The 20,246-nt window shown below is 40.1% G+C and overlaps 1 protein-coding gene across 1 annotated transcript in view; it reads right to left on the reverse strand.

Moving 5' to 3' along the window:
* Positions 1-20,246, reverse strand: part of ADCY2 (adenylate cyclase 2) — a 398,303-nt gene that overhangs the window by 75,988 nt on the left and 302,069 nt on the right. The window contains 3 exon segments of the mRNA XM_003789554.2: positions 10,042-10,139; positions 14,041-14,110; positions 18,856-18,936. Of these exon segments, the coding sequence (XP_003789602.2) occupies positions 10,042-10,139; positions 14,041-14,110; positions 18,856-18,936 (249 nt within the window).

A 20,246-nucleotide genomic window follows, 5' to 3' on the forward strand; every position in this document is an offset into this window, starting at 1 on the left:
GACTCTGGCCTTTCTACTCTATTTGTCTTCTAAGAAAGAGCAGCATTTGTCAGAAGGGCAGCTGAGAAATGCTGCTCTTGGTTGTTTTTGGATGTATCTGGAGGCCACTTTGCTCTTTTTTCAAACATCAAATCCTATTAAGGGCTGATAAAAGAAAATAGTGTTGCTGATATGGCTGAGTATCTGTTTTTGCTTTGATGTAAAGTATGTCACTAACCAATTTAAGTGGAGATACTCATTCTTTTTTTTTTCTTTTTTTTTTTTTTTGAGACAGAGTCTCACTATGTCACCCTCAGTAGAACGCTGTGGAGTTGCAGCTTACAGCCACCTTAAATTCTTGAGCTTAAGCTATTCTCTTGCTTCAGCCTCCCATATAGCTGGGACTACAGGCAGCTGCCACAATGCCCAACTGTTTTTGTTGTTGTTGTTGTTTTTGTTGTTGTTGCAGTTGTCATTGTTGTTTAACAGGCCTGGTCCAGGTTGGAACCCGCCAGCCCCAGTGTATGTGGCTGGCACCGTAACCACTGAGCAACAGGTGCTGAACCAAGAGATATTCATTCTTGAAAGCATGTTATGACACACAAAAACTGACTCTAGAATAAATAGAAAATATGAATAAATTCTACCTATAAAAAACAAGGGGATTGATTTAATATTTTATAAAAACAAATGACTTACTAGTAAAATCGCATCTCAAATGACTTTGGCAAATTTTCCCAAAGATTTAAAGAAGAATTAATACCAATTTTTTCTCTTCCAAAAATTTTTCCAGAAAATAGAGAGATGGGAACAGCTCTAAACTCATTCTTTAAGGTCAGTATCACCCTGATACAGATATCAGACAAAGGAATCACAAGAAGACAAAACTAGAAGCCAGTATCTCTTATGGATACAGATACAAAAACATTTAACAAAATATTAGCAAGCCAAATCCAGGACCTATGAAAAGGTTTATATATCAGGACCAAATGGGATTTACCCAAGAAATATGAGATTGGTTTAATATTTGAAAATCAATCAAGCTAATACATCATATTAACAGAATAAAGAGAAAACACATGATTGTTTCATTACCTGTAGAAAAAGCATTATTTTTTGTTGTTATAAAAGATACATTATTTCACAATAAAAACACTCAATAAACTATAAATAAAATAGTTTCCTTAATCTGTTAAAAGATCTTTATGAAAATCTCACAGTTAATATCATATTTAATGGTAAAAGGCTGCATCCTGGGCTGCGTGCTGTGCTTCATGACCACACTTTCAACACTTTGGAAGGCTGAGGCCAGAAAATCACTTGAGCCTAGGAGTTTAGGATCAGTCTCAGCAACATAGTAAGAACTAATCTCTATAAAAAATAATAATAAAAAAATAGGGTTGGATGTGGTATAGTGTGCCTGTGGTCCCAGCTGCTTGGGAGACAAAGGAGGAAAGTTTAAGGCTAGGAGTTAGAGGCTGCAATGAGTTATAGTTATAGTTGTGCTATAGAACTCCAGACTGGACAGCAGAGTGAGACCGTGCTTCTAAAAAAAAAAAAAAAGCCTAAATGCTGTTCTCCTAAGAAAAGACGTGTGCTGTGGCTATTTCTATCCCACATTGTGCTGGAGGTTCTAAGCAGAGAATATTAGGCAAGAAAACAAAACAAAACAAAAATCACTATGGAAAAGAAAAAGTAAAACTATATTTGCAAAAGATATATTCTTTAATATAGAAAAGTATGTTACAACCTAAATTCAGATCCAGAGTGGCTCTAATGCTCACTGATACACTCATGCTGAAGCCGTGGAGTGTCTGAAACCATGGACTGTTGGCATTTTTGTTCAGATGTACATCTCTTCCCAGATTGTTATGGGCTGAATTCTTTTGTCTCTCCACACATAAATGAACTATCAGTTGAAATCGTACCCCACAATGTTATGGTATTTAGAGCTGGAGACTTTGGGATGCAATTAGGTCATGAGGGTGGGGCCCTCACAAATGGAATTGGTGCCCTTATGAGAACTGGTCAAAGAACTAGCTCTCTCTTTCTGCCATGTGAGGAAACAATAAGGCAGCAGTGTGCAACCCAAAGAAGTTGCTCACCAGAATCCACCATGGTGGCATCCTAATCTTGGACTTGCACCTCTAGAACCATAAGAGATAAATTCTGTTGTTTATAAGTTGCAAAGTCTATGATCCTTTGTAATTGAAGGCTCAAAGGCCTAAGACACTGGGAAGAAGAAGTGCCATGAGGCAAAGCAATAGTTGGTCAAAAGCTTTTAATTATAACCATTTATCCTCCCTGTTCTATCAAAAGCATGTTCAGGCCCATTAAGCATACCAAGATGTTCCTGTAACTTAATCAATTTTAATTAACTGTCTGGTTGCAAAACTGTTTCTTTTAAAGGCACAAGTATAATTGACTTATGTAAATATTGAAAAGAAAACTTGACTCTTCCCTGTTATGGGGCAACAAAAATTACAACTTTCAGGGACTTTTTTTGACTTTGGCGTTTTAATTAAGTGTATTGTTAGCAGTATATGAAAGAAGCTGATTGGAGACAAGGTCTTTTTCCCTTTCTGCTTCTTCTCAGTTTATTGCTTAAAAGCAGCCAAGACAGGGATGAGAAGAACATTTGTTGACAGGAAAAACCCAGAAGAGACACATGTTCCCACCTGTAGACTAAAAATCTTATTTATTAATTGTAAGCCATTTCTTTGGGGAAATAATTGTGTCCTTCCCTGGAATTCTGTCAGACATGATGACGTTCATCCCCTGTCTCCCTGGCTTCCTTTCCCTCCTCCCCAGCAAGACTTTCATCAGCTCTCTGTTCATTTCAACTATGTGATATTCAAAAGGATTATGAGAAGTGCAGAAGGCAAACTTTTCTTTTAATTATAAGTTAGTGTGAAATAATATAAATTCCTCCTCTTTAAATGAAAGAACTTAAGAATGAAAGAGATTCGGAAAGCATACAAAACAAAACTGAAAAGAACAAAGAGCATTTAGATATTTGTCTCCATTACAGTAGCCTTTTTCTAATAATAGGACTTAGTTCTGTGATGTTCTGGCCACTTAGAGGTCCTAAGACGGGGAAAGGCAAAAGGGGTTACATTTGGCTGAGGAAACAGCTTCTACTGTAAAGGGAGGATAAGGACTGATCTGAAATTCCAGACACATGCTATTCCCCAGAAGGCCCAGAATCTTCTCTTTCTGCACTCACTCCACAGGTGAGCTCATTCATCCCTGGATTTAAATCCCACATCAACTCTGGATTTTCTAGGTTATATCTCCACCCAACTCTCCCATGAACTGGAGAATCATAGCCTCCCACTCCATAAAACTCCAGCACCTCACTGTCTAACGTACGTACACATCTTTGACGTCCAAAGCTGAGCTCTTGAGTCCATGCCCTTCCCCAAACTGTCCCTTCTCTGGGATCCTCACTTTCCATAAATGTACAGGTGGTTGCCATTTACAGAAAAACAACACAACAAACCCCCCAAACCCCCAACACTTAACTTTCTCATACTCTTCATGTCCAATTCATCAGCAAGACCTGTCTACTCATCCTGCACAATCTGTCCCAGAATTTGGCTGCTTTTCACCACCTCCAGTGCCGCCCCAGTACAAGCCATCATGTCTCACTTGGTCCCCCTGTTTCCACGCTGGTCCTCATCCTGCCCTGCAGCAGCAGCAGTGGTATGCTGAAAACAGTCAGATCGTATCCTCTGCTTAGAATCATCCAGAATTTCCTGCCTCACTCAGTATGAAATCCAAAGTTCTCACAGTGCCCTGCAAGGGCCGACATGACCTGCTCCTCTGACCCCATTGTCCATCACTTCTGCCCAGCAAGCTCCATTCAGGCCAGCTGCCCGTTTGCATTGAACACACTGTGGGTTCCTTTCTGGCAAATAGCCAGTAATTCCCTTCTCATTCATTCTGTTTCCAAGCCGCCTAGCTAGTGAGACCTTCCCAGACCACTCTCCTTTGAATCAGACCTTCCCTCACTCTCTCGCCTCCTGTTTTGCTGCCTCCGTCCTTTCTTCTGTTGTGACAACATATGACAGACCAGACGGGGCAGCTAAAACAACAGACATTCACTCTCACTGCCTGGGCAGCTGGAAAGTCCTGGATCAAGGTTCTAGCCTATTTGGTTGCTGGCGAGGGACCCCTCCCTGGCTTGTAGATGGCCGCTTCTTGTCCTCACGTGCCAGGAGGAGGAAGCAGGCTCTCTGAGGGCGCTTCATCTAAGGACACTAAGCCCAAACTGGGGGCTCCACACTCACAACCTCATGGAAGCCTGACTGCCCACCAGCAGCCCCACTATAAACACTCACACTGGGTTCTGGGGCTTCAACATATAAATTTTCATGGGGATATAAACATTCAACTCACAGTACCTGCTTTATTTTTATTGAAGCTTATCATAATTGAATTATTATATGGGTATTTGTTTATTACTTGATTGTTGTCTTCCTTAATAAAATGTAAATTATTAAGAGAATGACTATGGGGGGTTACTGCTACTTTCTCAGCATCTCTACCTGTTTTTGCTTTAGGGACCCTCAGAAGTAGTTTTTCTTTTTTGTTTTTTTTTTGTTTTTGTTTTTATGAGACAGAATTTCACTCTGTTGCCCTGGGTAGAGTACCCTAGCATCATAGTAGCTCATGGCAACCTCAAACTCTTAGGCTCCAGTGATTCTCTTGTCTTAGCCTCCTGAATAGCTGGAATTACTGGTGCCCAACACAATGCCTAGCTAATTTTTCTATTTTTAGTAGAGACAGGGTCTCACTCTTGCTCAGGCTGGTCTCAACCTTCTGAGCTCAAGGGATCCTCCTGCCTTGGCCTCCCAGAGTGCTAGGATTACAGGCATGAGCCACTACACCTGGCCAATAAGTAGCTTTTGAATGACTCCAACAGGACTGACTAAATGCATATATGAGTATCTATGATGAATTTTTCATTTCTATTGTAAATGCTCAGAATATATCCCTCGTTATGAAGCCAAGGCTCAGTAAAAGTATGTTCAGATCCTTGTTGATCGCTGTTGTTCCTCAAATCTTACTCTAGCAGGGACTGGCGTACAGTTAACACCAAAAAACGGTTTTCATTCCTGGAGAGATTACTGGTTTTCCTGAGTTGTCCATCTTCCCATGATGACAGGATTGTTGGCTAGGCACCTGGTTACCCAGCCCACAGGCTACATGGTCCAAGCTTCCCTGCAGCTAGGTCCAGGCTGTCTTGAGGGCTCAGTCTTGGGAGATAAGCTGACATGGCATGAGGCAGGCTGGGAGGTTTCCTCATGTGGGGAGGTATGGATACCTGTTTGCTCTATATCTTGGTCTGCTCCTCCGTCACAGTGCTCAGAGTGCGCATGCTGCCCTCTTGGGGAATGAGGGTGAGAAGCACAGTGTGGGCCAGCAGAGGAGGAGACCACACACTGCCTCTGGCCTGTGATGGCGCAGGGAGGAAGCAGATGCCTGACCGACATTGCAGTCACCACTTGTGAGGCACTTCCTGACTCTCAGTTGAAGCTACTGCTGGGTCCATCTCAGTAAAAGCAAAGTGGTTCATTTGTCCTGGGGGTGAGAATTATCTCCTGCTTTGGTCACCTTCCTTCTTCCCTCTCCTTTCTTTGTTTCTTTCCTCTTCCTTCCTTTCTGTTTTGATTTGCCCTAAGATTCACATCTGCTGTATGAAGATACTTACGGTGTCACTTACTTTTGTGGTGTCCAATATTCTGGACCATAAATTTGGTTACCCACCAAAGTGAATTGTCCTCACAATAGTTATTCTCCATCATTTGTGTTTAAAAAATCAAGTCTTCTTTCAACAGACATAGACAATACTACCATTAAATTTTCTTCTTTTTTTTGACATAATGACAAAATTAAAGTGGCTTTGAAATGATTGTTAAAGAATTAATGAGCATTGAGTGATAAAATGAGTGATAAAATTGAAATACAGTATTAAAGAACCTGAGAAGAAATAATCGTTCTATGTTTAGTACCATAATTTGGCTTTTTTTTGGGGGGGGTGACAAGGTCTTGCTGTGTCACCCAGACTGGAGTGCAGTGGCCTAATCGTAGCTCACTGCAGCCTCTGACTCTTGGGCTCAAGTGCACTTCCTGCCTTAGCCTCCCAAGGGTGGAATCACCATGAATACAGGTGTGCACCACTACCTCCAACTAATTTTCTTTCTTTCTTTATTTTTAATTTTTTTTTTTATTAAATCATAACTTTGTACATTGATGCATTTATGGGGTTCAGGGTATTGCTGCAATATACAATGTAATTTTCTTTCTTTCTTTTCTTTTTTTTTTTTTTTTTTTTTTTTTGCAGTTTTTGGCTGAGGGCTGGGTTTGAACCCGCCACCTCTGGCATATGGGGCTGGTGACTGAACTCCTTTGAGCCACAGGTGCCACTCTAATTTCCTTTATTTTTATATAGTGTGTCACTATATTCCCCAGGCTGGTCTTGAACTCCTGGAATTCCTGAGCTCAAGCAATCGTCCTACCTTAGCCTCCTGGGTCACTGGAATTACACACACGAGATATTGTGCCTAGCTCTTAATTTTTTAAAGTGAAATATCATCATTTTTACTTATTTGTGTTTTTATTTTTTAAATTTAGTTTTTATTAAATTATAACTGTATGCATTTTGAGGTACAATGTGATGAACTGATATACAGTGTGGAATGCTGAAATCAAACTGATTAACATAACCATCAGCTCATTTATTTTTTGTGGTAAGACATTTATAGTTTACTCTTAGTTATTTTGAAAGGTACATCATTTTTAATTTAACTTGGGCTAATGAAACACCTGATGCTAAACTAAACCTTATTAGAAAACACGCATCCTTGTTGTGACAATTGCCTCCAAGCTTGGTTTAACACAGCTCACTTACTTTGGCAGATACTCTGAATGAAAGTACTATAAAAATCAAAAACAATTCATGCTTAATCACTCTCATCTTTTAATGTAGTTAACATCTCTGATAAAGTTATGGCACCATGCAGATAGAGTGAGAGAACTCCAGAATGAGGGGCCAGCTCTTATCAAATACATGCATTCAAATTCTGAAACTAGTGCCAGATTTAAAAATTATGAGCTAAATAAAAATGATGTAGGACCCTTTAATCAGGAAAATATTTCCCTTTATTCATCCTTTCCAGGTAACAAATTCCCCTATTATTATTTATTCATTCATTTACTAACTCATGTAATCATTTTTTCTCTTTTTCAAAAAATACATGAGGTAATTTACCAAAATAAAACAAACAAAACAAAGCAAGAGTATAATTCAATAAGAAAACAAGTAAAGAGATGTTGGCAGAAGTGAGAAGCATCATCATTCCAACAGAAATGATTTGTAACATACAACACAATTATTTTTTAAATAGGTGAGATTATAAGGAAGGAAAAGGCATTTCTAGGTACACAGAGGTTATTCAAAGATGGAGTGCTGAGAGGAGCTGGTGCTACCTGGCCCAGAAGGAACCCAGGGCTGAGGGATGCTCTCAACCACAGGAGAAATTGGAACTGAGCTCTTGAAGAAGGGCAGAAGTGATGAAGTGTTATCCTACCAGCAACAGGAAACAGAAAAACTCTCCACCACCCCAGCAGTTTTCAGGGAAGATTTGCTGTGAGGCTGGGGCCACGAGCAGAAAAGTCTTTTGAGATTTGTAATCCTGCTCCATGCTGGGAGTGGGGAATGGAGAGTAGGGGTTAACCCAAATTCACATGACCTATTAGGGCAATCATTAAGAAAGAAAGGCATCTCCTAACTAGTTAAAAAATACTAAAAGAATAAAATCACTTGTTTAATCCTTCAGAAGTTAGGAAAGGTAAATGAAACTCAAAATATGATGGCTGAAGTGGGCCCACACACATCAGTAAATGAAATGAAGATGCAGGTTAGATAAAGTCACAGGAATAAGAAGAAAGATACTAGATTAAATAAATAAAAAACCAAAGAAAGAAAGATGCTATTTCAAGCAAGCATACCCAAATAGTGACCGTTTTGAGAGCATGAAAGGGCATCTGTAGTACAGAGGACCAGAGATAACATCTGCAAAGTCTGGATTTGGGGCAAATGTTTATTATGCTCCACTCTGTACTTTTCCATGTCTTTGAAATATTTAACAGCCATTTTTTTAAAAGATAAAGAAATTAAAAATGAAGACATTGGCATGAAAGAACAATGTGGGAAGACAAGTAAACCACACTACGGTCACAGAAGGCGCAGGTCTTGGAACCTTGACAGAAGAGGGCACAATGCTCACTAGCGCCCCCTGCACAGAGAGGGGTGCAAGGCGCGTGCATCGGCTCACCGCACATGCTCAGAATCCAGCTTGTTGGCGAGAAAAACACAATGGGCAAGGAAGCTGGAGAGGGAACTTGTGTGGGTCTCAGAAAGATACAGCACGTGCAAGAAAGACAAGAAAATCAAAGCCAAGACAACAAAGACGTGACACGATGCGTTTCTTTAGAACTGAAATCTCAGGAAACATTTTCCTGGTCCCTGGAAGTCTCTTTGTCCTCTTGAGAGGTGTTTTAAAAATCGTCCCAGTCACTTTTCCCTGTTCCATTCCAGTGGACCACAATACAAAATATAGAACATGAATATAGAAAGTATTCATCCCATAGGAAGATGTAGAAAATGAATGCGTGCATCCACATAAGGGCACCACTAAGGGCTCATTTCCTTTATTAACTTCCTTGTATTTTGCCCTCATATTTTCAAACACCCTCTGCGCTGCCTGTCTTGAAAGCCTGTGTGTGCAGGGAGAGAAACATAAGCCTGGCACAGGCCTGGCACTAATGTGCTTAATTCGTCAACATGTTTTAAAAATAGACAACCGATAAGTTAACATTGGAAAATTTCCCTGAAAATTCTGTGGTCTCAGAAAAGGGCTCCTTTGGCTCCTGTAGTCCAACTCCAATTTATGGAGAAAAGGGAACCTCTTTAAAAGGGGGCCGATGAAGAGGAAACATACAGAGAGGTAAGTTGAACATGCTTCAACTTACTATTACTTCTATAAATGCCTTTATGTCGGTCAACATCCAGAAGAAATCCCTTTGGAGCACAGACGGGAAAGGCAGACCACTTCTTTCCAGTTTACTCAGTGTTTTCATGAGACAAAACCCAGCCCCACTGTAAGCACTTTGAGTTGCCCATAAACGCTGAGTGCACAGCAAGTTAAATGCAAGCATACAACTGAATTCTACTAGATTGAAAATTATTGCTTTAGCATTTATAAAATAAGATACCGATAAGGGAAAAAAAATCTACCTTAAAATTTATTTCCATATCATCAATCACTGTAGGAAAGACAGTAATTTTCTTTTACTTTCCTTCAGATTGTAAAATGAGAATCAGCTTCTTAGAATCTGTCGTATGGTTTGTATCATGTTCATTAAGCAGGTGCAAGGGGGAGATTATTCAGGAATCAGAGGGTAATTGTTTTTTCATGCATGGGTGGGGCAGAAGGAATCCAGCCCAGAGTCTCCCCTCTGCACCCAGGTCTCTCCTCGGGGAGGCCAGCTGGACCCAACCTCTAATAATCAGATGGCTGCAGAGAGCAGATTTCAGACAGAGCAGAGGAAGAGATCGCTAACAGAACTTGGAAACAAAATGGGTGGGTGGGCAAAGCATGCCCAGTGCAGGTTTTGCTCTTTCAATATATAAAAATGTCATTTGTTTATTAGAAACAACATCTGCTGATTGTGGTCTTGGTGGGAAGAGTTTATGGGGCTACATTTCCTAGACTGGGCATCACAGTATCGAAGTAAGAAGGCTAAATTTATTTTAAAAGAATCCACGTAAGTTCAATCAACATATCCACTTTGAAAAGCCAATATCATTATAACTAAGAAAGACATACGGGGGCCACTTAACCTCTGGGATCCTCACAGGCCCCCTCTTTACTGTGACATGTTGAATTACCCCCGGGTTGAGAAGTCAGCATCCTTCCATACATGTGAATATAACTGGCCTCCAGCGGGAGGCGCTCCAGCTGAGAGCAGCAGCGGAGCCCCGTAAGTACTTACTTTGGCAGAACCAGCATCTGCACGATAAAGATGCAGAAGAAGATGAGGCAAGCGCAAGTCACGTAATACTTGAATGCTGGCAGGGCAGTGGCTCGGTACTAGGGGAGAGAGGAAGCCATGAGTGAGACTTCTGTGGGAGAACCACTGCATACAGTTACCTGGCAGCCTCGTGGTACCCAGGGCAGGCGTCACACTCAGGAACTGTGTCCACAGCAGCCGGAAGGCACTAAGGACCACGGCTGCTCACCTCGGCAGCGAGTGCTTCCTCCCTCCAAATGCACTGTGAAGAATTGACTTCTAAACACCACAATTTATGAGTGGAGCCATTCTGAAACCCATTTACGTGTAATTGAATCACTCTGGGAAGGAGCCATGTGCTGACTAGAAAGCTGAGTGAGTGAATCAGAGGGACCAACCCGTGGTGCCAGTGCCCGAGATCCCCTGTGGGGCTGACATCTGCAATAATTGTGGGGGAAAAGGAATCAATTTCACATAATCATATTTTACTTGTGCATAGTGTTGAGGAAATGCAAGACATATCCATTTATTTTTTTTCCAGAGTGGCTAAAATTTAATACCAAATGGTAGGCAAGGATGTGGAGCAATCGGAACACTTGGAACAATTTACATGCTGGTATATAAACTGATACAACCACGCTGGAAAAATGTGGGACATTATCTTCTAATGTTGAATGTGTACCTACTCCAGGATCCAGGACATCCTGTCTATTTATAGTTACAAAAGAAATGGTTACATATGTATAAGGAGAGACATGAAAAAGGTTCACAGCAGCGAGATCTGTAACAGACCCCAAATGGAAACAACTCGGTATCCATTAATAGTGTAGCAAATAAATAATGTCCTAGTCATACACTACAATATCACACAGCCACAAAAACGCATGAGCACTGTGGCTGTACACAGTAATATGGGTTAATCTGGCAAACCCAGTGTGGAATGAGTGGAGACCCAGAATACATGCTGTGTCTCTCATTCACAAAAGCTCAGAAGTAGTTGGAAAGAATCCCTCCTTCATCATGCACCTCACTGACACAGTGAAGGGCACAGAGACAGTGTTATGTGTCCATCTCATAGGTTCCTTTCCCTATATGCCAGGTCTTGTGTGATTAATTTAGTTTTGTGTGATTAAAATAAGTTTTTGCTAATAGGATTGTGAGGCAGGAAAGAGGAGATGTAAGTCCTCCCTCCATTCTTCCAGCTGCATGGTTGAAGCCGGGGAGCTCTGGGAGGGTGGACATACAGGAGAGAACCACCCAAGACCTGCGAGTCATCACTGTGACAGGTGCCAAGAACAGCTCTATTATTTTACCCCCTTAAGAGAGGAGGTTTCAGAGGTTAAGCCATGTACCTAGGTTCACAGAGTAACACAGCTAGGTGTTCTGAGGCCAAAACTTTCACTATTCTCTCTTTATTTCCTTTTTTATATCGTCTCTCTGGGTATGTCTTTATCTATAAAAAGGGGATAATAGTCTCCACATTAAGGGTCAGATGTTAATTGTGCAAAGACAGTATGGATCAATTTTAAGCATTTTGGAATAATTTAAGGTCACATGGAGAAACCTGCAGGGGTTTAGTCTATCTTTCCCAGTCAGATAGATTAAATATCTGGGGTAGACAGTTTGGAACACCTTTGGACTTCTCTTGCTAACATTTTAACAGAAATATTATTGGCTGTTAGGTATTCATCATTATGTTGAGAAAGTATGATTACATAATGATATTCTTAGATTACTAATGGGTTTAATCAGAAATGATTAATGTCTTAAAAACCATTGGGGCATCTTTTAACATTACTAAAAGGGCAAAATCCCCTTGTCCAATACCTCCTTCACATCGCTACCTCTGCCATCTTTGCCAAAAACAAAACTGCATCCCAACTTCATCTTCACTATTTTAGTATTTTATATTTATGTTAATGCTGCTTAGAGGTGGTGAGCAAAGACAGAAGCCCTGCCACCTTTGTTCTCATCTGCTTGTTCTGAGCCTGGCTGACCGACTCTTCCTTCCCGCTGACTGTCCAGTGCAGCCAACAGCGGCCTGCATGGTTCTCCACACCATCCACTACCTGCTTGAGGCTGGCCCTGCTTGCTAGTGCAGGATGCGGAAGCCAGACAGTGCTGTACCGTGTAGTGATGATAAGGATCTCTGCTGCGTTTAGCCGCCAGGTGTGCCCTGCACTCTAAATGCATTACAGCACTAACTCATTTATTCCTCACAGTAAACCCAAAGGACGTGCTGTCCTTATTTTTCGATGAAGAACTGTGGACCAGAATGACTGATTACCCTTCTCAGAGAGACACAGCTCATGAGAGAGCCAGCACCTCCACCAGGCTCCTGAACTCAGACTCCCAACCGTGAGGCTAAACTGCTTCTCAAAACACGGTTTTATAATAACATTAAAGGAAATAAAATTTTGTGGCAATGCCCTTGAAACTCTTTGAGAACACAGTCAGGTCGTATTAGCTGTATTTGCCTAGACTGTTTCCCAAGTTATGGGAGAAAAGCATGTATTTCTGGGGTTTTAGCCTCTTGGTGAGGTTTCTCTTCAGGTATGTCTTATCGTCTTTGTCCTTCCTGCTGGGCTGAGGAGCCGGTGTGGACAGCTGCACAGTGAGCCTAAATCTTGAAGCTCTCTAAAATTGATCTTTAAGCTGGCATCTTACAAAGACGTACTCAATGAAATCAAAGCTTCATTTTTAAAATGATCACTTTCTGTTTACTAGAATTCTTTTGGTAAATTTAATCACTTAATAGCCAGCATAATTTCTATGCTGCCGAGGAAGCCGCATTAGCATAACTGCTGAAACATGACTGCACCCAATTGATGGCATTCTGCGCATTCATTTACAATGCGCCCCTATCCTTTAACTTCCTCAGGGCTTTGCACAGAGGTATGAGTTGGAATTTCATTGTGGTTTTAACAAAAGAAATGGACTTCCATCGGAAAAGGAATAACAGTTAGAAGATAAGCACTCATTAATATTTGGTAGAATTCTTCAAGGATCAGGTGGCCAATAACTACCCATTATATTAATCATGAATTTGGTAAACTGTCTGCAGCCAAAGTCTTCTACTTAGAAGTAAACGATTCTCCCAGCCACCAATGCAAATGAAAGTCTTAGTTGCCTGAAAAACCCAACCCTAATAAATTTGGAAAGGAATTTTTATACCTAATATATCCATTAAGTATTCATAAAACAATGCCTGGAATTTTCTCAGTAGCATTTTAATACCAGAGCTATGAATGCTGCCATTAATATACCTTTTATTTGAACTAAGCTTGTAATTATATAGCTGGACGATGAAAACTACCTCTAAGACTTTTTCCTTTTCTAGATAAACACAGAAGGTGATAAAATGAAGTTGAGCTGGAAGAATGGTTTTCCTTTTTGCAATAATGACTGAATTCATTTAAGCAAATGTGCATTAAGCTCAACATGCAAAAACTGAATGTCTGCTTACTTATTTGTGCCTGAAATAAGATCTGTTTTGAGAGTCAGTGTGAAAGTATTCAGATGCAACAAAATTTAAAAGTCTGGGTTTTCTAATTCTCCCAAAAAGGGACTGGGTATAAAACTCATATTTTTGTCAAAATATCGGAGTAATTTGTGTAAAAACATTGTAAATTTATCAGGAAGGGTTTTTGCTTTCTTTTCAAGACTTATCTGAGAAAATTTCACATTGAGAGGGTCTAATATCAACTCCTGCCCTTTCCTTTTGTGCTTACATCTCCGACAGAATGCAGACATCACTTGTTCCCAGGAGGGACGAGAACGGTGACTGGGCAAAGACAGAAACTTGGTAACGAGAAAGATTATAACCAACGACATACACTCATGGGAGAAGCTCAGGAAAAGCCAGGAAGAGTTCTGATACGAGCCAGAGGCAGTTCAGAAGTCACATGGAGAAACAGTGCAATTACATGAAGAACTCAAAACTCAGAAAAAACAATTGATTTTGAAGAAAAAAAAGCTTACTTCTTTTTCTAGTATTTTGTTATAAAAAAGCAGTGAGATTCTCTGAATATCTTCAGACTTGAGCCATTGCCTGCAAATAAAAAGAAGAGACACATCATAAAACCAAAGCTCCATGCAGAGATCTGGACCAATATTTTTTATTATTATTTTTAAAAGACTTGCATTCTTCTTTCTTTATTGCAAATCATTCCAAACTGAACATTCTTAAAAAAATGTATGAAGCCAAATAACTGGATGTGGGATCTACAGATTACCAGGGTCTGCAAATGTTTTATTCTACTCACACACTGCCCTCTGGAAAATTTGGTGGTACTAAGAAACTGTCATGTCAAACTGAAACTCAAGTTATCCAAATTAAGCACCTGGGAGATAAGTAATCCTTAAGGCTCAGGTATGTTTATAAATTGATTTACTGATGCTTTACTGAAAAAAATCACATGATAGTTTCAATTCTTGATGGATTTGCTTCAAAAAAAGGCATCATTTTTCTCTGTGTCTCGTAGGCAACATATCACAGAACCACCAAACCAGTGGAGCGCCCTCAAGATCTGGCTCGGAAGATTCTGCTTCTTCCACCCTGACTGAAAATATTTGCTTGCCACTTTTTTCACTTCTAGAAAGTAAAAATTGTGAATTTTGAACATAATTTTCAAAAAACATAGTGAAAATACTATTACATCTTATTGAGCCATAAGTTTGGAATATGTTGTTGCAAACAAAAACACAAGCGTAAGTACTACGGATCTCTCAGATGCTGAAAAGTAAATAAAAATCATACAGAAGGGTGCGTTATCCCACCCTAACCAACCTTCAGAGATCTGCTTTAGGAAGGAAGTGGTAAATAGAGAGAGATCATAAGGAGGAGACTGTCTGCTACAGTGTTTCATGGAATCAGCTCAACAGAGACCCCAGGCATGTGCCTGAGTAAGCTGGGCATGTGAGTCCTGGCACATCACATGCCTGGCAATAAAATAAACTCATATTTTATGAAGTGAAGTTAAGTGAAATAGAAGGAAATACTCTTTATATTCACAAATACAAGAATGTTAAATCCAAATCTATGCATAAAGAGAAGTGTCCAGAAATACCAAAAAAATGTTAATATATTACTGCCTGGGAGGGGTCATTAGTCACTAAGAAATTTATATTTCTACTTTTCTAATTTTTCTTAAATACTTAAAAATATAATATCTTGAATATGTATATGCATATGCACGCATATTATACGCATGTATATTCTGTCCGTGTATGTAACTGTACATTTGTATCTAAAATAACGTTTCTATCTATATCTATACTTATATTTATATCTACAGACACACATACATATATAGAAAGAGAGAGAAAGAGGAAGAGAATGTATATACTAGGACATCTGAGAGAAAATTATATTTTGTATAAATTTCCAAAAATGTCCTATCTATTCAAACAACTGTCGATTCACATAAATTTCTCAATGTAATACTTTTCCAAACCATCAGTCATATTTGTATGCATTTTTTTACTCCTTGAGATATATTTGGGAGATAAAGAACATAGGCCTTTGAAGATCTAGGGAGAAAGGTCAAGGGGAATTGTTCCAGTTTATCAGGAATCAGCAGGCACAGTCTCCCCCGATTCCAGATCAGGGTCTCTAAGTGTGGACTGATGCTTAACGTGACTAATGATAAGTTAACCCAGCAGACCAGGATACCGGGGAGGGAAATCTCCTGGTCTTCTCAGCATCCCTCTCAGGGCCTGAAGACCCTCACTGCACCATGAGTAGCTTGAGTGTCCCAGAAGAATAACAGAATGACCCCCTCCACCCCCGTAACATGTTCTGGGGTGACTGCCGTTAATGATGAGGTCAGTGAAAACACTTTTAGATTCAAGGCTATAAGCTTAGGTACCAGGGAAACGAACTTCTTGTGTTTCTTATTTCTGCACCAGGGGCAGAATTACCTTGTTGTTCCATTTTATAAGATAAGACCAGTAGGAGGAATCAAAGGTTGGTTAACATTAAAAGGGCCAGAACACACAATTTAAGATACATTTTAACCATACTCAATTTTAGAACTATGTACTTAGCAGACCATGAATAATGTATGCAGGTAACTTACTAAAAATTAATTCCTTACTGAGAAAGAAAAATCTAATTTAAAAATGCTCCAGGAAAAATATACGCTTGGAAATAAAACAATAGTGAAATCTATCAAGTGGATATAAAATCAGCTCCTCATTTACCAGCAGGGGTGCCAACTTGCCAGTCTAGGTCTTGGTTACCAGCGCCCTGCAGGGAGATGGGAAGGTCCCAAGATCAGGACTTGCCTTCCTGGTGACCCCAGAGCCACACACTGCGCTGTGTAAGCCCCAGGGTGGATGGCGCTTGGGGACATGACCAGTTCCCGCTCTCTGCGGCTCCTGCCTCCCTCCCACGGCAAGTTGTGTTTGGCCTGTGGCGTGTCCCTTGAGGCAATGAGTGACAGCTCTGATTCCCTCTGCTTTGTCCTCAGAATTGAGGAGAGGGCCTTCCTCCCACACACTGTCATCGTGTCCAGAAATTCTCTGAGGTGGCCTCCCTTCCCACTAGTAAAAATCAGATTCACAAACCTGATTAGGATATTGGGAATAGAAAAGGTTCCTGTGGAATGATAAGGTCAAATATAATTTGGGGGCCTTGGAACTATCCAGAAAGAGAAGAGGAGAGGAGAGGAGAAGAAATATGTGTGTGCTGTACACCTGCTTATGGTCCCTCAGCGTTGTTCCTGCCCACGTGGCCTGTATACCAGGGAGAAAGTCAAACACCGTCCCTGGGTACTACCGGAAATGATGTCCTATTAATTTATACTGGGTTGTTGTTTTGTTAGGCTGAGGCCACAAAGGAAATTCTATGTAAGAGGCTCACTTGAGGTGAGGGACATAGGTACATTCACCTTCTCACCCCAAAATATCCTGCAATGTAAAACTGTGCATTCTTACAGTGAAGGGAATGCTAACATGGAGAGAAGACCACTTTCCCACCGTTGTGGACTGAATATCGAATCTGTGTCTCTGCATCACACTCGTGTGTTGAAGCTTTCAGGCCCAGTGTGAGGGTCCAGCATGAGGCTTTCCGGAGGCTGACTTTAGAGACTGTTTTGAAGTATTATTATTGCTATTAATAACTAAGCTTTGTCAAAAACAAGATTTCCTCTGAAATGGTGTTTTATTAGTATTATTAGTATCACGGTATGGGTTGCTGTTATGCCTGTTTGAATGAATATATCCTTCCGCCTGGGTCTTATCAAATCCGTTACTTTTCTAGGTTTTAGCTGCTGATAGCTCTAATTTGTTTTTCCCTCTCCCCAAAGGGAAGATGTTTTTCACACTGATCCTTGTGCTAGGCCAAGCAGAGAATTTTTTTTTTTTTTTTGCAGTTTTTAGCCGGGGCTGGGTTTGAACCCACCACCTCTAGTATATGGGACCGCCCCGAGCAGGGAATTTGTCTAGACACAGTTAGTGTGTCTGGAGCTCTCTGGAACGAGCAGAGGCATCATCTGTTGGGGTACACAGAGAGGGTCCAGACAGATAAAAATTGTTCCAGGTATGTTCCAGCACGTCTGAACTGCAACTCTTGCCTGAGCAAGACCATTGCATAGATACATATGCACTCACTCACATACACACAAACACGCACACACACCACACACACACGCGCTCAGGGGATTCTTTCATGAGCTCTTTAAGTATTATAAAATAAATACCTACAGGGAGCAATCTCAAACAGGAATGCATTTTGCAAATACTTGCATTGATTGATGCTTTGTGACTTAATTTTAGAGGCAGAGAGTTCTAGGTAAAAATCATTTACACTGTTCATTTTTTTTGCAATTTTTGGCCAGAGATGGGTTTGAACCCACCACCTCCAGCATTTGGGGCTGGCGCCCTACTCCTTTGAGTCACAGGCACTGCCCTATCACTTACACTTTTCAAGAGTCAGTTTTCATGATAAGAATTAAATGGGGTTCCATAAGATGGAAACTTTTCTGTGAAGGCTTTTCATTTGGACCGCCTGATGTTTTCACTATAATTTAATTCAACAAGCAGGTATTGAGTTTCTAAGATGTACCAGGCACCACATTGAGTCCATCTGGTACATCTGCCTTCTGCTCTCCATGAGTTTACCTGTGACACATGCATCTGCGGAGAACACTAAAGCCAGTGAAGGTAATCATTCTGTCCAGGCTGTGAAGGCCGTTACCTCCTCTAAATTGTTCCAGTCTTTCTGTCCCCCCATGTCTCTGCAGCCATTTAAAACAATTATAGCAATTCTTGGCTTCGTAGGCTGAATGATATTTTGTCCCCCCAAGAATCAGTCTTCTCCCATGTTCACTATGAATTCTAATTCTAATTCTCTTCCAGGCATCTCAATGCTCTTTAATTTTGCAGGACAATAGATGCATTTTGGATGGATAGCATCACGTAAAAAATCTGAAGACTTTCCCATCTAGGACCCTTATCAATCTTTTAAAAATATTACTTGCTGAACACATTATGCTATAATTTTTCTCCCTACAATTACATCTCATGTTATTTATTGGTAGTTGACTTGGGGACTATTATGTAGGTAGAAATTTTTAAAAATTTTGAAGGATGAAAGAAATTACTATTAACAAAAGCTATGATCAAGGACAATTGAGGTGATCTGAATAACAAATTGTCTTAGAAACTCAGCTTTGTCACGCTAAGTATTGTAGAGACTCTGGTAAAACATTTTTTGAGAATATGACATTATTTTTAAATAATAGGGTTTTTAAATAAGAGCTGAATGATAATTTAAGATGAAAAAGTACTCACTTTTGTGCATTGATTCCATCAATTGCTTGAATCATCCTTTCATTCAATTCTTCTTCAAATCTTTTCTTTTGTGATTTGGTTCTATATGAACAAGGAAATATTACGGGTAAGAAGATTATTACTAAAGTAAACATTAAGCCTGTTTTCACTGATACCCACTGTTTTGCATGTTTACGGGGTACACTGATACTTTGTTGCATGCACAGAATGTGTGATGGTCCAGTCGGGTTACTTGGGGGTATTTTCCCATCACCTCAAGTATTTATCACTCCTGTATGTTTGGAGCATTTCAAGTTCTTTTAGCTACTTTAAAATAAGCAGTACCGGTTGCTAACTACGGTTACCCCACTCTGCTATTGAACATTATAATTTATTCCTTCTGTCCAGCTGTGTTTGTGCCCATGACCCAGCCATTCTTCCTCCTCCTGTCCTGCCCACATACCCTTCCCAGCTTCTGGTTTCTGTTACTCTGCTCTCTACCTCCATGAGATCAACTTTCTAAGCCCTCACATGTGAATGAGAATATGCAAAATTTGTCTTTCTGTGTCTGTGAGCATATTTTTCTATGATGCTAAAACCTCTGTTTGATTCTGTTAATGGATTAAAAAAAGAAAAAGAAACAATAGTTTCTATGTAGCCTTTTCTCTAGTAACAGAGAGGGCCCCACCCCCGTCAATAGAGTGAATTGCCTAGAATATTTGCTCAATCAAATCTCTGATTGTGTTAATAGAGTAAAAAAAGAAAAAGAAACAATAGTTTCTATGCAGCCTTTTCTATAGTAACAGAGAGGCCCCCACCCCCCAGTCTATGGAGTGAATTGACTAGAATGTTTGCTCAGTAATGATGTCGCCTTCCCATTCAATCAGAGTAAGATTTACTACCACGCATTTACTGGGCAACACTGAAAAATATGTGCTTGGTGTTTGAGATAAAAGAACTTTCTCCCCTAAGAGATGCATTAGCCCTTGACTTGGAGCCTTCACAAGTTTTATTTTAGGACAGAACACATTGATTCTGGAAATTCCCCTGCAAAAATTTGTTTTGGTTGACAGAATAGTTGTTCCTTTTTTGTGATTTCCTTGGTCAGTTTTCAAGAACTTGCAGAACTACAGTCTTATTTTAGGCATATCAAAGCTTAATTGTATGTATTTAAATGTCCCTCAGTTTTAGAAAGCACTATTCAGAGAAAATCCCACTTATATTTGCCAACCGTCTCACTTGGTCTCGGAAGCAAATAATCCTTAGCCTTAATATTAGATGCTTTCTAAATAAAGTATGCTGAATAATGAGAGCTCTCCAAGACTAATTTGGATATCTGCAGGAGAGTAATGTAAAGAGAAAACCAATATAGTGCCTGTATTTAGAAGTTCAATGTCTACTACAAAGAGTAA

Source organism: Otolemur garnettii, unplaced genomic scaffold (assembly GCF_000181295.1).
Source record: "Otolemur garnettii isolate 467f Iridium unplaced genomic scaffold, OtoGar3 scaffold00033, whole genome shotgun sequence".
Classification (NCBI taxonomy): domain Eukaryota; kingdom Metazoa; phylum Chordata; class Mammalia; order Primates; family Galagidae; genus Otolemur; species Otolemur garnettii.